This window comes from Dysidea avara, chromosome 2 (genome assembly GCF_963678975.1).
Source record: "Dysidea avara chromosome 2, odDysAvar1.4, whole genome shotgun sequence".
NCBI classification, from domain to species: domain Eukaryota; kingdom Metazoa; phylum Porifera; class Demospongiae; order Dictyoceratida; family Dysideidae; genus Dysidea; species Dysidea avara.
In genome coordinates this window covers 30,347,561-30,367,975 of record NC_089273.1, presented here as the reverse complement: position 1 = coordinate 30,367,975, position 20,415 = coordinate 30,347,561, and the positions used below count along the sequence as shown (strand labels likewise).

The 20,415-nt window shown below is 40.3% G+C and overlaps 1 protein-coding gene across 1 annotated transcript in view; it reads left to right on the top strand.

Moving 5' to 3' along the window:
- Positions 1-20,415, top strand: part of LOC136247993 (uncharacterized) — a 151,645-nt gene that overhangs the window by 20,603 nt on the left and 110,627 nt on the right. The window contains exons 3-4 of the mRNA XM_066039811.1: positions 13,099-13,365; positions 16,106-16,194. Of these exons, the coding sequence (XP_065895883.1) occupies positions 13,099-13,365; positions 16,106-16,194 (356 nt within the window). The remainder of the gene's footprint in view (positions 1-13,098; positions 13,366-16,105; positions 16,195-20,415) is intronic.

Below are 20,415 nucleotides of genomic sequence, written 5' to 3'. Positions count from 1 at the left end.
GTTTCTTTGTAGCTGAACTCTCTACAAGGTAATTTCTTCTAGCTGAACTCTCTACATGGTGGTTTCTTTGTAGCAGAACTCTCTACAAGATAACTTCTTCTAACTGATCTTTCTACAGGGCAATTTGTTTGTGGCAGAATTTTCTACAGGGTGATTTCTTTGCAGCTGAACTCTCTACATGGTGGTTTCTTTTTACTGTAGCTGAACTCTCTACAAGGTAATTTCTTCTAGCTGATCTCTCTACAGGGAGATTTGTTTGTAGCTGAACTCTCTACAGGTGATTTGTTTGCAGCTGAACTATCTAGATGATGGTTTCTTTATAGCTGAACTCTCTACAAGGTAATTTCTTCTAGCTGAACTCTCTACATGGTGGTTTCTTTGTAGCTGAACTCTCTACAAGATAAATTCTTCTAACTGATCTTTCTACAGGGCAATTTGTTTGCGGCAGAATTTTCTACAGGGTGATTTCTTTACAGTTGAACTCTCTACATGGTGGATTTTTTTACTGTAGCTGAACTATCTACAAGGTAATTTCTTCTAGCTAATCTCTCTACAGGGTGATTTGTTTGTAGCTGAATTCTATACAGGTGATCTGTTTGCAGCTGAACTCTTTACAGAATGGTTTCTTTGTAGCTGAACTCTCTACAAGGTAACTTCTTCTAACTGAACTCTCTACAGGGAGATTTGTTTGCAGCTGAACTCTCTTCATGATGGTTTCTTTGTAGCTGAACTCTCTACAAGGTGACTTCTTCTAGCTGATCTTTCTACAGGGTGATTTGTTTGTAGCTGATTTTTCTACAGGGTGATGTGTTTGCATCTGAACTCTCTATATGGTGGTTTCTTTGTAGCTGAACTCTCTACAAGGTGACTTCTTCTAGCTGATCTCTCTACAGGGAGATTTGTTTGTAGCTGAACTCTCTTCATGATGGTTTCTTTGTAGCTGAACTCTCTACAAGGTAACTTCTTCTAACTGAACTCTCTACAGGGAGATTTGTTTGCAGCTGAACTCTCTTCATGATGGTTTCTTTGTAGCTGAACTCTCTACAAGGTGACTTCTTCTAGCTGATCTCTCTACAGGGTGATTTGTTAGTAGCTGAACTCTCTTCATGATGGTTTCTTTGTAGCTGAACTCTCTACAAGGTGACTTCTTCTAACTGAACTCTCTACAGGGAGATTTGTTTGCAGCTGAACTCTCTTCATGATGGTTTCTTTGTAGCTGAACTCTCTACAAGGTGACTTCTTCTAGCTGATCTCTCTACAGGGTGATTTGTTCGTGGCAGAACTCTCTTCATGATGGTTTCTTTGTAGCTGAACTCTCTACAAGGTGACTTCTTCTAGCTGATCTCTCTACAGGGTGATTTGTTAGTAGCTGAACTCTCTTCATGATGGTTTCTTTGTAGCTGAACTCTCTACAAGGTAACTTCTTCTAACTGAACTCTCTACAGGGAGATTTGTTTGCAGCTGAACTCTCTTCATGATGGTTTCTTTGTAGCTGAACTCTCTACAAGGTAACTTCTTCTAGCTGAACTCCCTACATGGTGGTTTGTTTGTAGCTGAACTCTCCACAGGTGATTTGTTTGTAGCTGAACTATCCACATGATGGCTTCTTTAAATTTGTAGCTGAACTCTCTACAAGGTAACTTCTTCTAGCTGATCTCTCTACAGGGTGATTTGTTTGTAGCTGAATTCTGTACAGGTGATTTGTTTGCAGCTGAGCTCTTTACAGAATGGTTTCTTTGTAGCTGAACTCTCTACAAGGTAACTTCTTCTAACTGAACTCTCTACAGGGAGATTTGTTTGCAGCTGAACTCTCTTCATGATAGTTTCTTTGTAGCTGAACTCTCTACAAGGTAACTTCTTCTAGCTGAACTCCCTACATGGTGGTTTCTTTGTAGTTGAACTCTCTACAGGTGATTTGTTTGCAGCTGAACTATCCACATGATGGCTTCTTTCAATTTGTAGCTGAACTCTCTACAAGGTAACTTCTTCTAGCTGATCTCTCTACAGGGTGATTTGTTTGTAGCTGAATTCTGTATAGGTGATTTGTTTGCAGCTGAGCTCTTTACAGAATGGTTTCTTTGTAGCTGAACTCTCTACAAGGTAACATCTTCTAGCTGAACTCCCTACATGGTGGTTTCTTTGTAGTTGAACTTTCTACAAGGTGACTTCTTCTAGCTGATCTTTCTACAGGGTGATTTCTTTGTAGCTGAATTCTGTACAGGTGATTTGTTTACAGCTGCATGAGCTCTTTACAGAATGGTTTCTTTGTAGCTGAACTCTCTACAAGGTAGCTTCTTCTAGCTGATGTCTCCACAAGGTCACTAGTTTGTAGCTGAACTTTCTACATGGTGGTTTCTTTGTAACTGAACTCTCTACAAGGTAACTTCTTCTAGCTGATCTCTCTACAGGGAGATTGGTTTGTAGCTGAACTCTCTGCAGGTGATTTGTTTGCAGCTGAACTATCTAGATGATGGTTTCTTTGTAGCTGAACTCTCTACAAGGTAATTTCTTCAAGCTGAACTCTCTACATGGTGGTTTCTTTGTAGCTGAACTCTCTACAAGATAACTTCTTCTAACTGATCTTTCTACAGGGCAATTTGTTTGTGGCAGAATTTTCTACAGGGTGATTTCTTTGCAGCTGAACTCTCTACATGGTGGTTTCTTTTTACTGTAGCTGAACTCTCTACAAGGTAATTTCTTCTAGCTGATCTCTCTACAGGGTGATTTGTTTGTAGCTGAATTCTATACAGGTGATTTGTTTGCAGCTGAGCTCTTTACAGAATGGTTTCTTTGTAGCTGAACTCTCTACAAGGTAACTTCTTCTAAAAGAACTCTCTACAGGGAGATTTGTTTGCAGCTGAACTCTCTTCATGATGGTTTCTTTGTAGCTGAACTATCAACAAGGCAACTTCTTCTAGCTGATCTCTCTACAGGTTGATTTGTTTGTAGCTGAATTCTGTACAGGTGATTTGTTTGCAGCTGAGCTCTTTACAGAATGGTTTCTATGTAGCTGAACTCTTTACAAGGTAACTTCTTCTAGCTGATGTCTCTACAGGGTCACTAGTTTGTAAATGAATTCTCTACATGGTGGTTTCTTTGTAACTGAACTCTCTACAAAGAAACTTCTCCTAGCTTATTTCTCTACAGGGAGATTTGTTTGTAGCTGAACTCTTTACAGGTGATTTGTTTACAGCTGAACTCTCTACATGATGGTTTCTTTGTAGCTGAACTCTCTACAAGGTAACTTCTTCTAGCTGATCTCTCTACAGGGCGATTTGTTTGTTGCTGAACTCTCTACATTGTGGTTTCTTTGTTGCTGAACTCTACAAGATGATTTCTTCTACGTAGCTGAATTACCTCTTTCTATAGTTGCATGAATTCCCTATAAGGTAACTTCTTCTAGCTGATCTCTCTACAGGGTGAATTGTTTGTGGCTGATCTCTCTACAGGGTGACTTGTTTGTAGCTGATCTCTATACAGGTTACTTGTTTCTAACTGATCTCTTGAATTCTCTTCGGGTGACTGCTCTATTAGGATGACTGCTCTATTAGAGTATCTCGATCTCACACTTGCTACACCAAGTTGGATTTCGTGTTATAACTCCGTGGCTTTAAGTCTGATTCTTCTACACCATTGAAGAGCCTTTCTAAGATGATAACTCCATCTGTACAGCGATTATCAAAGCATTACCCCAAGTGGTTTACCTGGTAGGCGTGGCAAGCAGTCGTTTTTTTTATTAGCTAATCACGATTGCGTAATTGTTACACACTGTTGGTTTTTTCGTTGTATCGTCCTGGTTTTTAGCTCGATTTCTTTCAAACCACAAAAGGTTTGAGGTTCAATAGTTAACCTATTCACCCACCGATTTTCAGCTTCTTCCCATACGCGGTTTACCCTGTAGGCGTGACAACATATTGGTGTTATTTTTCGTGAATAATCGCTCATAACTCTTTGCCTGTTTATCGTATTCCAGCCAATGTTGGTACAGAGATGCGCCTTTATACCCCCCTTCTGTGTGCCAAATTTCAAGGCGATCGGATATGGCGTTCGCGTTTTATAGCAGTTTTTGTAAGTGTGCGAAAAGAGGAAGAAAATAAGAAGAAAAAAATAACGAAGAAACTTAGCCAATTTTTGAAGTCGCATATCTCGGGAACGCTTGAAGCGATTTCGCTCAAATTTGGAATGTGGAGTGTTGAAGGTGGAGGTGTAGAGAACAGGTTATATAGCGCTTATTATTTAGAATTAGTGTGTACCATTTAGAATGTATTATGTAATGTTTAATCACGTGAGAATACTGTGGCATGTGTTGTGTGTGCTCGAGCTGAGGGGAATCCGTCGACATCACGGCAATCCAGGATAGTTCCAGTTCGTTACGGTCCTGATCGCCAACGTTTTCACATATTGTTTGGTGCTGTGGACCAGTGGGAGTGATTTGCTGACGCAACTGACTCGACCCTCGACCGGGACTCTTACTTCACCGTACACCCCCAGAAGTCGTGGTACCGTGGCAGACTGCCTAGCAGTTAACGGTACCATTTAAGGCAAGCTTCTTTAACTGTCAGTACTGTTTTTTTTTTGTTCCTGTCGTTTTAGCGAATCATTCTGATGGAGGATCTAACACGCCTTCAAGCTTCCCGGAAGGCCTACAAGTCACACGTCACGAGGCTCTACAATAAGATTGATGACTTGTTTAACTCTGAGACCGACGATTATACTATCACAACCTTGACTACTGCCGTCGAACAACTGAGCAGCAAACAGACTAAGATCACTGAGCTAGATGAACGGATCACCACGCTGATTAAGGAACCTGAGGAGCTCACTGAGGCTATGATCGAAGCTGGAGAACTCGAGGACTCAATCATGGATAAGATTGCTAAGGTGAAGAGGTTTATAGAGCTAAATAAGAATAGTGTAAAGCCACATACATTGATAAACCCCACCACTCAACCACCAACTGAGATGGGTCCATTACTATCAAATCCGCATCTACAGCCTATGAGCTCAGCCACTACACTATCACTAGAAGCTAGTCCACTGTTAAACTCTACACACCAGACTGTATCAACCATTGTTAGTAGTGCCCCAATACCGTCCAGTGTTAGTCTAGCAACTCAACCAACAGCAAGCAGCAATGCCACAGTCACAACAGTGCCACTCGTTATCCCGCTGCTGTTACCTTCTCTGGTGCCTGCTACAAACACCACAGCAAGTCTTAATTCTTTAGCACTTCCAATGTTACCAGTGACCACTATTACAAGTACAACAAGCCTTTCAAGTCATAGCTCTATTACCACCCCAGAACAGAGAAGCCATGTACATGCCTCCTTACAATCAGCTAACAGTCGTCTCCCTAAACTCACATTGCCTACTTTCTCTGGAGACCCCTTAAGCTGGCAAACTTTCTGGGACTCATTCAATGCAGCAGTGCACACAAATCCTGCCTTAGGTGGTATACAAAAGTTTAACTACTTGAAGGCCCAGTTACAAGGAGATGCTGCAAGAGCCATAGCAGGTCTTCCACTTACAGAGCTGAACTACCAGCATTCAGTTGCACTACTTGAAGAGAGATTTGGACAACCTCACAAACTGATCAATGCACACATGCAAGTCCTGTTAGATATGCCTAATGCTACTACAAGCCTTACCAGTCTCCGTCTGCTTTATGACACAGTTGCAACACACACAAGGGCACTTGCTTCTTTGGGGAAGTTGAAGGACTCGTATGGTGATATAATGGTGTCAGTTATATTGAAGAAGCTCCCTGCAGAGATTAGAAGAAATCTTGCACGAGAACAGGCAAATACTGAGTGGACGTTTGACGATTTGACAGCAGCTATTTTGAAAGAGATCAGAGTTCTCGAATCTGGTTACCAACCAACAGATTTACATGCTTCCTCCAGAAGCACAGCGACATTTTATGTTGGATCCAAGAGCAATTCCCCAGGTTCTCACTCAGGTACTAAGAAAAGTACAGCTTGTGTCTTTTGTAAGGCCCACATCCTTCACACTCCTGTGTTACAACAGATCAGCAAGCACGGATTGACATAGTTAAGAAGGAAAACTTGTGTTTTAACTGTTTGGGCCATCATAAGATCTCTCAATGCACATCCAGATTTCGCTGCAAGAAACGACATCACACAAGTCTGTACAGCAGTGAGACACCTAGTCCCAATGACAGCAGAAGCAGTAACCAAGGTGGTGCATCATCTGATGTTCAAGTTGTCCCTGCCACAACAGCTGGTCTGCTTACTTCAGCATTTAATAGTCACTCCCACAACTATACTTGTTTATTGAAGACAGCTGTTACCCCTGTTATTGCTGGCTCCATCAAGACACAGGCCAACATCTTATTCGATGAAGGAGCTCAACGCTCATTTATTTCTGCTGAACTTGCCACTGAACTGTGCATTCAGCCGACTTCAACACAAGGAATGGCACTAGCATCCTTTGGCACCACTACAGCTTCATACCAAGAGCTTGGTGTGGCAACTGTAGAGACTGAGACGATATCCGGTGAAGTTATTCCAATATCAGTTCTGGTTATACCATCAATAGCAGCTCCTATTCAAAGCTCAATCAACTCTTCGGTCAGAAACATGTCGTATTTACAAGGTCTCAAGTTGGCACACCCAGTAACCTCCAACCATCAATTCAAGATTTCCATCCTCATTGGGACCGACTATTATTGGACATTTATCCAAGATCACATAGTCAGAGGAGACGGTCCCACAGCTCAGCAATCCAATCTGGGCTATTTGCTGTCAGGACCAGTACTTTCTCCACTTCTAGAATCATCATCGTCAGTTCTTTTACAACTCACTTCAGCAGTACCTACTCCAGAAGCACCAGATCTAGAACAATTCTGGTCAGTAGAAGCAATTGGCTCTACCAGTGACAAATCATCTGACTCATCATTCCTACAGACATACCAAGATACTTGTGTTTATCAGTCACCCACAGGAATGTACGTAGCAAGATTCCCATGGAAGGAAGACAGACCATTCTTACCATCAAATTTTGCCATTTGTCAGAAGAGAACAACTCACCTGCTCAACAAGTTAAAGGGTACTCCACAACTCTTGAAGATCTATGATGAGATAATAGTGGAACAAGAGAGACGTGGATTTATTGAGAGGATTAATGATCACAGTACCAACAATACACATTATTTACCACATCGCCCTGTGAAGAAGGATTCCACCACAACACCTATTCGTATCGTATACAACTGTAGCTGTAGAGAACATTCAAATTCTCCTAGTCTCAATGACTGTTTGATGGTGGGGCCTCCATTCCTTAATAACCTTTGTGCCATCTTACTCAGATTCCATAATCATAATTATGCGCTTTCTACAGACATCGAGAAGGCCTTTTTACATGTTCAGTTGCATAATGATGATCGGAACTTTACTCGCTTCCTATGGCCAAAGCTACCAGATAAACCAGACAGCAAGTTTCAGGCGTACCACTTTGCAGTTGTACCATTTGGCTCCTGTAGTTCCCCCTTCATGCTTGCTGCTGTTCTTAATCTACATCTAAACAATACGCCTTCACCCATAGCTGATGATATGAAAGAGAATCTATACGTAGATAATATTTTGTCAGGCTGTGATACAGAGGAGGAAGTAGTACAGTACTACACTCAAGCTAGAACAATCATGGGTAAGGCAAAGTTTAATCTGCGGTCGTGGTCCTCTAACAGTCAACAGCTCCAAGAACTTGTAGCCAAAGAGAAGACAGGAGATCCTAGCACAACAGTTGGAATTTTGGGGTTACAGTGGAACATAGCAACTGATACTTTGTCGCTCTCCCCAAAGAAGCTGTCCACTAACACAAGTCTACTTACCAAGAGAGACGTGTTGCAAACATCCTCACAAATCTATGATCCTCTAGGATGGGCTACACCCATTACAATTAAGGCCAAGATACTACTTCAAGATATTTGGCAAAGCAAGCTCTCTTGGGATGAGCCTCTACCAACTTATATCAGAGACAGATGGATCGGTATTCTTGCTGACTTGTTTGAGTTACCCAAGCTAACAGTACCAAGACCCTACTTCACACCATCTAATCAGAGGTACAATACTTGTAACATGTATGTGTTTTCAGATGCCAGCACCAAAGCTTATGGCACAGTAGTGTACTTATGTCAGCAGGGCAAGGTCTGTTTAGTGATGTCCAAGAGCCGAGTTGCACCTACCAAGACTGTTACACTACCCAAACTAGAGTTAATGGCTGCAGTAATGGCTTCTCGACTAGCTAACTTTGTCAAGTCTTCACTACATAGTTACAATTTATCTACCAATACTCACTTATGGACTGATAGCCAAATTGTGCTGTATTGGATTTACAAACAGACCAGTTCAAAGCTATTTATCAATCACCGTGTCACTGAAATTGTCAACTCCTTCCCACCTAAGATGTGGTCATTTACTCCAACATCAGACAACCCAGCTGACCTACTTACAAGAGGCATATCAGCCCAGCAGTTATTTTCTTCACAGTTGTGGCTTCACGGTCCCTGCTGGTTACCATCAGAATCTGAATGGCCCAAGTGGTTGCCAACAGGTATTCTACACATCAACATAGCAGAAGCTGAGGAGGAGGTAGAAGTGACTACACCAGAAGATGACGCCAGCATTACTACAGGTATTTCAAATGTTATCACCATCACACGCCACAGTAACATCTACAAGTTGTTAGCTGTAACTGCATATGTTTTGAGGTTTACTCACAATTTGTCTCGACAACACACTAGACTAAGTGGACCCTTGAGTGCTTCTGAATTGCAGGCAGCTAAGAAGCTCTGGATCTCAAGTAGCCAACACTCATGTTTCAAGGAGGAACTCTCCTATTTGATGAAGAGGAGTAAGCACCATTGCCCTACGCTGGTTAAGCAGCTGAGATTGTTCCTTGACAAGAGTAACCTCATACGATGTGGTGGCAGAATACACAATGCCCCTGTAGCAGATGCTGCCAAATTTCCAATTCTACTACCCCCCAAACACTTACTGACTGACATGTTTATACAACAAACACACAAGAAGCTTCACCATGCTGGAGTCAGTGCCACCGTAACCGCGTTGAGACAAGTCTTCTGGATTCCGACTATTCGACAACGTGTCAAGAAGCAGCTACACCAGTGTGTGACATGCAATAGACTCATGGGTAAACCTTACCAAGCCCCAGATCCTCCACCGTTACCAAGAATGCGTGTAGAAGCATCTCAGCCATTTAAAGTCACAGGAGTTGACTTCACTGGGGCACTGTATGTAAGAGACACAACAGGAGAGAGGAAGGTTTACATATGCTTGTTTACCTGCGCCTGTACTAGGGCAGTTCATTTAGAAATTGTACATGACTTAACTGTAGATAGTTTTTTATTTGCTTTTCGTAGATTCTCAAGCCGAAAGTCACTCCCAACACAGATGCTATCTGACAATGCCTCTACTTATCTTGCTGCTGCGGAGGAAATTAAGCAACTGTTTGAATCTGATGATCTGAAGGAAGCTTTGGGGCGTCAACATGTCACATGGAGTTTTATACCTAAACGGGCCCCATGGTATGGGGGGTTTTGGGAGCGCCTTATAGGCCTCACAAAGCAGGCAGTAAAGAAAACCCTAGGAAGAACGTTTGTATCACTGCAAGTTTTAGAGACAGTTGTTATCGAGATTGAGAGCATGCTTAACGATCGACCACTTACTTATGTGTCTACCGATATTTCTGACCCTGAACCTCTTACCCCGGCTCACCTCATGTACGGCAGAAGAATAGTGTCTGCTCCACACCCTATTGATGACCAGGAGGAGATCACTGATCCATCCTACTTGACTGACAAAGACATGAGAAAGGCTGTAAACAAGCACTCAAGACTTATTCAACAGTTCTGGCTTCGTTGGAAAAGGGAATATTTAACTGCCCTTAGAGAATTTCACAAAGCTTCAGGAAATAACAAACAGTGCATCAAGAAGGGTGATGTTGTGTTGGTCCATGATGACACCCCAAGACTCCACTGGAAGTTGGCTATAGTGGATGATCTAGTCAAGGGAAATGATGGATTAGTTCGCTCAGCCCACATTTCAACTGCTAACTACAAGACTAATAGACCCATCACCAGACTATATCCGTTGGAAGTTGTCAGCACTCCAAATAATTTGACTGGAGAGAGTACAGAGGATAGTTCAACCCCAGTAAGTATGCAACAACAATCTAATGCTGATGTTCAAAGTGATGGTCCAGTACTACCAAGACCTAAGAGAGCAGCTGCTACTAGAGCTATGAAGACAATTTCAAAGTGGACTAATACACTACGCCGCCCCCCGGAGAAAATGTAGAGAACAGGTTATATAGCGCTTATTATTTAGAATTAGTGTGTACTATTCAGAATGTATTATGTAATGTTTAATCACGTGAGAATACTGTGGCATGTGTTGTGTGTGCTCGAGCTGAGGGGAATCCGTCGAGGCAGCACAGAGCTACGGAGGTGCGAAAATTGCGTTTTATAACTTCCTGTCAATATACTCACGGGTGTTACGCACCGGCTTCTTGGGCCGCACGACACACTACCGTGTGTCTTGATATTGAAGCCTCTATCACGTTGAGGTTTAACCATAAATAACACGACTTGTAGTTACTTAACAATTTCTAACTGTGTGCTTGTAATAATTGCTTACATATATGTATGTGTGTAAACTGCAGTACCTTTATATATATGTTTATTACCACTGAGCAAAACAGATAAATTTTGAGCACAATATTAGCAAAAATACACAGGTAAAGGCAGCACCCAGTACCACCAAATGCGTGAAGCGTGCATGCCTGTAGTTTATATTACGAGCATGACTCTGAATAACCTTTTACATTAGCTACAGTACGCACATAGCCAAATAAAGCATACATGGCTCATAATAATTGTAGCTAGCTGTGAAAAGACTAAAATATGCATAAACTCCAACATAAACCATTATTGTACCAGAGGTATTAACTACCCAATTGCTCATAGTTTACATGCATGTGCTATATTGTTTCACCGAAGATCAACTTGTGGATGCCAACCACTGAATATATTGTAACATGGGTAGGGCATGTGTAAAACCATTGTGATGTACAGTAGAGCCGTACACTGCAATGTTGCCATGGATCCGTGTAATTAACCTCATGATGACTGCACACCTGCACACTCACTTTATACCAGGATTAGGATATTCAATGATAAACCGAACAGAGTCTACAATGTATTAAAGTGTTGGTAAAATGTTCTATTATAAACAAGCAATTAGCATATTACGTGACCACCATGCCAACTGCTTGCTGACAAGGCTTTATAATTATAATGTTTGAATGCAGTATGTTCAAGTAGAAGTCCAGAGATTGTGAATTTTTGTCTTTGCTCTGGTCTAGGGACCCGCCGATTATGCTGGCATAATTATGAGCATAATAGGTGCATGAAAGCATTGAGCATACTGCTAGCATAATAGGAAGAATATTTGAGCCATACTACAATTCCTTGATGGTCAAAATACATATCACAGAAAAAGATTGATATACACTAATAGAACAGTTAATAACTCTAATAGAGTATATTGATCTTTTCTGTCACATCATTTTGAAGTGCAAAGATGTAGTGCCCATAACTGCAAGTTTATTAACAAAATGTGATATATGAGCAGGGGCGGATCCAGAGGGGGGGGGGGCTTTGGGGGCTGAAGCCCCCCCCCCCCTTCATATTTAGACTTTACTTGATCAATATGCTGAGTATTATAATGAAATTTTGTCTTAGCATAATTATATGATCACTAATAATACAAATACTCATAAAACCACCTTATAAACATCTTTCCAAGGTATTATCAGTGGATTTATGCTAAAGTTTATGCAACAAGGACCCGGATCAGCATTGGAGGTGTACAAGATCGAGATACTCAAATAGAGTAGTCACCTAACTACTCTAATAGAACATTCACTGGAAGCATAATAATTATTATAGTTGGTTCTGTTATGGAATTTTTCTAAATATTCCTACACCTATACATACAATGAAGGCATTGTTCTGTTTAAAGGGCTTCATTCATCTACTTGTGTAGTTAATATGTATGGCAATACTTAATTCAGGTACACAATTTCCATTGGAAATGCTCTCAGATTCAATCTTGTATTGTTCAATTTTCAAAATTTTCCACTTTCATCATCATTATTCTAACATGCACCTATTCAGTGTTGTACAATTGTGAGAAGGGTGTATCATGTGCTTGGTTGTCTGTACCTACCCAAACTTTTCCATTAACAAAATGCTTCAGAGAGCCATACCTATAATCTAAAGGTAGTATATAAAATATCTACAGGCAAAAATTATTAGGGATTTTATTGTGGAAATGTCTCCAAATTGCAGTATTTTAGCATCTATTTTTCAAAATTTTCCTAGTGGGGCATGCCCCCAGACCCCCCCTAGTTCCAGAATGCAAAGTTTGCACACCTTTACCCAAGAGATTAGTACCTTGAGTTAGCCCCCCCTTTTATAAATCCTAGATCCGCCCCTGATGAGGCATAAAGCTTGAGCATAATTTGAGCATAATAGGCGGGTCCCTACTCTGGTCATAGGAAAGACTTGGTAGACATAACTTACCCAGCAATAGATTTACCTGTTCATATAGAATGAGTAGTATCGAGTACTGTATTTGTAAGTTATGACCATTTAATTATGTACCTGTAGTTTTTTCTGTAGCTTTGAAAGTTCTTGAGTTAGGGCTGAAACTTTAGTTGGCCATTCATATGGCTAAAGGAATGTAGTGGAATCCACAGAGTTCTTGCGTGTCTGATTACAATGTTGTGTATGCTAAGATTCTGTATGTAACAAATGGGGTCTTCCATACACTACAAACTTGTAAATTTGTTTTGGACATTGAATCCCAAATCACCCTTTTATATATTTTCTCTTAGATCATTTTGTAGCTAGGAAATTTCAAGTGGCAAGTAATTCCAATTTGTATATCATTACAGTATGTGGCCACCCTCTTTATTGCCATTACAATGCATAAGTATGTTCATGTGGTGCCTAGCTTCTGTACGTATGACATTATATCGATTAATGTTCTTTAGTAACACACCCACATCAGATCATCAGTCACTACTACACATATCTGGAGGGTCACATGGATGCTGATTCAGTTAGTCACATGATGCACTGTAAACATCTCATAACTGATGATGATTATGATGTCATCACTAGTGCTCCTAATGAAATGAAAATGAACTGTCTGACATTACAATATGTTAAAATGATGGATCTTTCAAAGTTATTTGAGTTTTGTAACATTTTAAAAGACATTGAAACACAACATTCTATTGGAGAAACTTTAGAAGCATGTAAGTATGCATATATGTGACCGGATTTGCGAAAAGGGGTCTTCCACACACATCCAATTTACCAACTTTGACAACTCATAACTTCAGATTGGAAATGGCTATTGATTTGGAATTTGGTCAGTATTGCAAACCAACATAGTTTAGTGGATGGAGATAGTTTCAGGTTAATATGTTTCTTCATAGATACTACACCCACCAGGGATTGGAAACTGGTGTTTATGACACCTCTATCCGCACCTCCGTTGACACCTTTCTACATGAAATAAACATATGCTCTGCCAAGTTATCTTCCCACTGCCGATACTGTAGTCACAATAACGAAGCAGTAACAGTAAAAGAAACTTCCAAAGAAGCACCAAAGTGGTTGCGAACAATGTAATTCCTGCGCGTTCAACTGAAACAGTAATATTTTTAGGCAGTTGACACATGTAGTGACTTTTTTAAAATAGAAAATTTTGTTTTCAAGGCTATAGTTGAGTTTCAAACTGTGTTGGTTCGATTAACTGATGTCTTGTCTATCAGGAAATGAAACGATAACTTACACAGGACATCGATTTGTTACGCAAAAGAAGAAGACCTGGGCGGAGCGCAAATACTGAAAAATTTCTTTGTGATGAAAGAAGCTTTTCACAATTACGCTGGTTCGATTCGTCATACCAAGTTACCTGCACAGTACAAAATTGGCTTTTGTAGAAACTGCCATTTGAGACTTAGAGCGGCTAGCAAAAGTTTGAGAGCGGCAACAGGAGTAATCGTCCTTAGCGTCCTGTCTGGCGTTCAAGAAAGGCCGACAGTGATGGTTCACCAAAAGAAAGGAATTTCAACTTCACACAACTCAATATGCGTTGTATTACAGAAGTTAAAGAAAGTTCTTCTGAGTTAACACCAATCAACTGGAAGTGCGGATACGGCAGATTTTTGTATGGGAAGTATGCGTAGTTTCCAATCCCGGGGGGTGTAGTACCTATGGTTTCTTGAATACTGAGCTATGGTCTTCTGAATTGGATGTGCGTGGAAAACCCCTTTTCGCAAATCCGTAGTATTTAGGCTCTGTAATATGCCTATATTTACTCTCACCAACATATTTACACAGCTGCAATCCTATTTATGGGACCTCACAAGTAGGGCTGTGGGATGCCAAAATATTTTTTGTAGCAACTGGATTAGTTGCAAAGATGCTTCTTGTACTTTGTAATGCTGTGTAATGGACATAGCTGAAAACAAAGCACAATGGCCATCTCCCTTTCCATTATTTAATTGATTGTTGAGGTGCGTGCATTATGATGAATTACCTTTATGCCATTCCTAGTGCCTATTTATTTTAGTGCATGTGGTATGTGCTAGTTCATTTGTTATTTTATAAAATGCATTTGTTATTTTATAAAAATGTAAACAACCAAGTAGATGAAAAAATTAGGAATTAAGGGATCAAAGACAAGTGGGAATAGTTAAAAAGTGGTGAAACAAGCAAGGTTCCCTTTACCTGCAGTAGACATTTAATCCCTAATTCAGTCATGATTATAGACTGAAGTTTAGGGATTTAATGTCCATTAGTATTCCTGCACGTATGCCCATAGTGTTTTGTTAACTGAACAATTTGAACATTTTGATTTTAAGCAATGGTTTACAAATGAGATCAATACTTGTGTTGTAGGATAAAACTAATAGTAAGCTTTCATTACAGATTGCATGTATTCTTGGTATATTATGTCTGTGACCAAATCTGCTGCATGATAGTACATTTTTGAATTATTTTATTTTAAAGTTAGTGTTTGTAATCTACACTGCCAAGTGTGTGTCCTGGTGAAGTGTAAGCATTATATGCTGGGAACTTTTGGAGTTAAATCCCTGCAAATAAACTGAATCAGAAAGATCAATTTGAACAGAATTCATTGGGGAAAATTAAGAAAAAATAGTTGTGTAACTTGCAATGAAATAATACTTGGAGTTAAGACTTGCACCATCTTGTTTGATACTATGAGTAGGAAATGTATTGCTGGAAAAGCACTTTATATCACTTTTCTTTACAACAGGCAAAGACACATAAAATCATTGAAGATCAATTACATACTATACTCTTTGATCATACCCCCAGTTCAAAATTACATGACCAAATTCTCATAACTTCATGCTCCTGTTAATCCACTGCAATGAAGCAAAACTTTTAAAGCTCTTTTTGATTAGGCAGATATATAATATTCATCATTTCATCATTTGCCTCTTCCTTCACGAAAATAATGTTTTAAACATACAACACACAAGACACACTAGACTACAAATAAACTACAAATAATACACACAAGTGTATACGTATCTTATGGACTGTTTTGTCGTTTGTTTATTGTGTCTTTGTACAAAAATTCTTTTGATAAAGCAAGGTCAAGACTGCTCTTTCTTTTGTATTGAAAGGACACATTCCCTTTCATCTTGAAAATATTTCCTACTCTATTTGTAATCTCAGAGACCATCTATAAAGTAAAGAGCTTTTGCAGTTGTGCCCCTGTAGAAAAACATAAATAGTCTCTTTTATTGAAAATGATTTCAGAAGACTATAGGTGTGTACCCACAGCTGACCTGAAGCTGGCTGTGAATATATCCCTGATTTAAAAAAAATTTAGTTGCTGACATGTATAAATACGTAAATACGTACATACATACATATAATTATACTATATGAGTCTATGTGTGTGCTACCCCTACATAAGTATGCAGCATGGTTTTTCAAATATTTTTTTTGCAGTATTGAAAGCAGATTTCCAGTCTATTTCATCTGGTGCTACCCCTGTTCAAGATGTGACCAGAAGTGTCTCAAGATCTGCAATGCTTATGGTAAAAATTGATGCATATCATACAGTATGATAGTACTTGGGTCATGAGGAATTGGACTTCTCTAGCCAAAATTATCACCCTAAAGCCAGCCTTGATTTCCCTTCATGACAGTTTGGCAGCATTAGTTAGGTACAGTCAAGCCCAAAACTGTCTTCGGACCAAGCCCAAACCCCTTCAAAAAGTTTCTGTGGAATTAAAAAAAACTGTATATTTAACAGAATTTTATGCTGACTGACTGACTAAGTATCAGACTAGCTAACTAACAAACTAACTAGTTTACTAACTAATTCTTCTCCAGCCAAGCATAACTTGACTATGGATAAAGCTATGGGCTTGCTTTACTCTTCGACATTGCTTTGTCACAAGAGATTTGCCTATTCGCAAACCGCAGTATGTGCATACAATACACATACATATCCAATACAATTGCCTTGTCCTCCATTGTGTTCCAGTTCTTTTTGCTGAAACACACAAGGTGTTAATTTACAATAGCATGATGCAACTTTCATGTGGCTGTGCTGACTATTGTCTGAATTTTTAATAGAAACTGGATTGATCGCAGAGACTCTGCAACATAGTGTAGCAAGTGAAGCATAGCTGAAAACGGAAATACCTATAGTATACTCATACATGAAATTAAATGTAGTGGCCAAGAAATGGCTGCTAATGCTAATAAATTTAATAATATGCACAGTCATTTTCATTGCTGCTATTTCTTTTTGCAATATTAGCAATCCCTTGAACGTCTTCAGAGTGACCCCAAAATATTTCTATGATTTTTATTTGTGACCCACTGAGCAAAAACCTGACTTGTTTGCACAATTCTGTTTTATAGTATTTGCTGCATACCAACAAATTAAAGTTAACATAGTAGTGAGACTGTATATGCCGTTGTCTAACTGGTTGCATCATGCCATTTGTATTCATTGCAGGCTCATGCCATGCACATGCTAGGAATTAGAATACCACAGAGGTCACAAATGGCTTCTGGGATCGGGAATGTGTCAACCGCGGTAATTCCAGCTCCAATAGCGTATATTAAAGTTGTTGCAGTTAAAAAGCTAATGAATCTAATTACACATCATGCATGACTTAATGAATCTAATTATACCTTAGTTGCTCCAGATGATTCTAGAACTTTCTTCACAAATTAGTGTAGAATATAAAAGCCACAGTGATAGTGGGAAGGCTGCATTCGACTAAACGGCAATCTACCTTGAGCTGGCTTATCTTTCTATTAACCAGTGTGACAGCAGTTAGCGCAGTTGTGATAGTAGTCTGCAGTAACCAAAGTCGCAGCTACAGCTCATTCATTGTGACAAGAAACAGTAAAGCTACCTCTACCAAAGCAGTGAAAAGTTATAGATATAGCTAATAGCTACCTTCTGCCTATTAGTCATCGATAGACAAGCAACTCATTATAAACCTGTGCATTAATATTGTGTCCAATATTTGCATGTTGTAGATATATTGTGTTTTACCTACTTTAGAAATATGCCTCCAAAATGCAGAAGAGCCTCAACCAAAAATAATGTTGATGAGCGTACATGCAATGCGGAATCCGCACCAAGCCATGAATCAACCCCTGCTGACTATCTAACTACGTTGACTCAACAGACAACTTTTGATATGGCTCAAGCATCTACCGAGCAGCTAAATCTTTTCACCATGGCTTTCTTACGTTCACGCTGCCAAGTTTGTTCACTTCCATCATTAGGAAACAAATCCGCTCTAATTAAGCGATTACACGAACATTTCCACCCACCCAGCAATGACCAATCCGAACATGACGCTTCTAACAATCCCACCGCACCTTCAACTGGCAATAACCCTACCACCTCTCGCACACAACAGCGAGCTGGAGACGTAGCAATTTCTCACCCAAATCCTGATCAGCAAGAACGCACACAACAGCGAGTTGGCAATGCTCTGACTTCTCACTCAAATCATAGTCAGCAAACCCATAACTCGGATAATTCGAGTGTCTCCCTGCCTTGACACATCGTCACACAACCGTCAACTATTTTGTTCAAACGCTATCACAAGGCGCTTCATTGACACAAGAAACAGGCGCTAATTTTGTCACTGGGGCTGGGAATACCCAAACTCATCAAACTGCAGTGACTACTTCAGTTCCAGGGGGTATCTTCGTTACTGGAGAGAATTTCCAAACTCCTCCAACTGCCCCCGGTACTTTGGTCACTGGGGGAGGATCTTTGTTAAGACCAGCTACACTCCAAATTGCTAACAATGAGATAATCAACACTACTGAAGCAAATCATGATGCCCTGTCGCCATCTTCACCATTCGGGCCTGCTCCCAGCAATTCACAAGTTACCAACCTACTAGCAACACTGCAACAGCAATATGCCTCGGCCAATACAAATGTCCACCAACCTTCTTTACCACCAGTACCTCCGAAAATCAGAGAAAAAATAATAAAAGGTGACTTCATTGACTTCACTACTTTGTTAACTAAGGTCATGTTCTCCTCTAGAACTGAATCTAGTTTTACCTTTCAGCTTCCAGATAGTGGTGGAGAGCTTTCACTGCACCCTTCTACAAAACCCAAACGAATAACATCTTTCTCCAATTGGATGGAAGCCTGGAATGTCTACCTTGCAGTCTGCATTAATCATACACCATCTCGTGCCCCCAGCTTAGTGGCATATCAACATATTATAGCCTCGGCTAGCTTACAACATCCCCTGGAATCCTGAATGAATTATGCTATCAGGTTCAGGACCCTGGCTGCCTCTGATCTCACACTTAGATGGGATGTCCGCCATGGTGACTTATAGTTGGAGTGTTTTGTTCCTCCTGCCAAGCAACAAACAGAAAGATGGCCTTGCCCTCATTGTAGTGTTACCAACCATTATCCAGATCATTGTCCTTTTTGTCTCTACTCTCCACAATCGATATCTGGTAGATAAGGGAGTAGTTACGGAAGACAATCTACAAACTACTTTGCCACAGCCTTCCCCACTCTCCAACAAACCTCTGTTGCAATCCAGTCAGACCAGCTACCACCTTTACCGGTCTGCAATGATTTCAACTTCAACACTTGCCACAGACAAAGATATAAGTTTGCCCACTGCTGCAAGTAATGTGGTGCCAATCACCCCATATGGAGTTGTCCGCAACCCCAACCCATTACATAAACCCTACTCATGGACTCCAATACGATCGTTCCTGCTTGAACGTGAACTAAGTCTTCACCCTGACAAAGCCTATGTAAAAGCGCTAATCGATGACCTACAACATGGATGTAGTATTGGCTATACTGGACCACAGTTTGTGCACTTAGCAACTAACTTACCATCTGAATTCCAGCAGCCTAATGTTATTGACGCTGCACTTGAAAAGGAGTGCAAAGCTAGACGTATTTTGGGACCATTTCAAGTGCATCCCTTGCAGAATTTTCACACTTCTGGCTTGGGATTAGTACCAAAGCATGATGGGAGTTGGCGTGTAATCTACCACCTGTCTGCACCAGCAGGACACAGCATTAACGACTATATAGACCCACTCACATATTCACTATCTTATTGTACCATTGATCATGCATACACGATCATTAACAAACTGGTACTGGTAGCATTACTCAGCAAAATCGACTTAAAAGATGCTTTCTGTCTAATACCCATGCGACCTGCAGACTAGAACTTGCTAGGAATATACTGGAAGAAACAATTCTTTATAGACACATGCTTACCGTTTTCCCTAAGGTCAGCACCCTTTCTCTTTAACCGTCTATCATCCGCACTACACTGGATACTGCAACATAACTACGTAGTGGAACATTTACTGCATTACCTGGATGATTTCTTAACTGCAGTCTCTGCTAGCTCCAACATGTGTAAAGAGAATCTCAATACTATGCTAGCACTATGCAATAAGCTAGATGTGCTTATCAAACCATCTAAAGTGGAAGGCCCTTCAACCTCACTTACTTTCTTAGGCATCCATCTGAATACTGTGGCCATGGAAGCAAGCATAACTGCAGACAGAAAGCAGGCACTGTTACAAGAATTAAGATCATAGAATTTCAAGAAAATGCACTAAGAGGGAACTTCTTTCCCTAATTGGAAAGCTTTCGTTTGCTTGCAAAGTGATCCCAGCTGGCAGAATTTTTCCAAGACGAATGATAGATTTAAGCACCAAAGTTGATTGTCTTCACCACAGGATCAGGATCATTCTAGATGCCTGTATGGACATGCG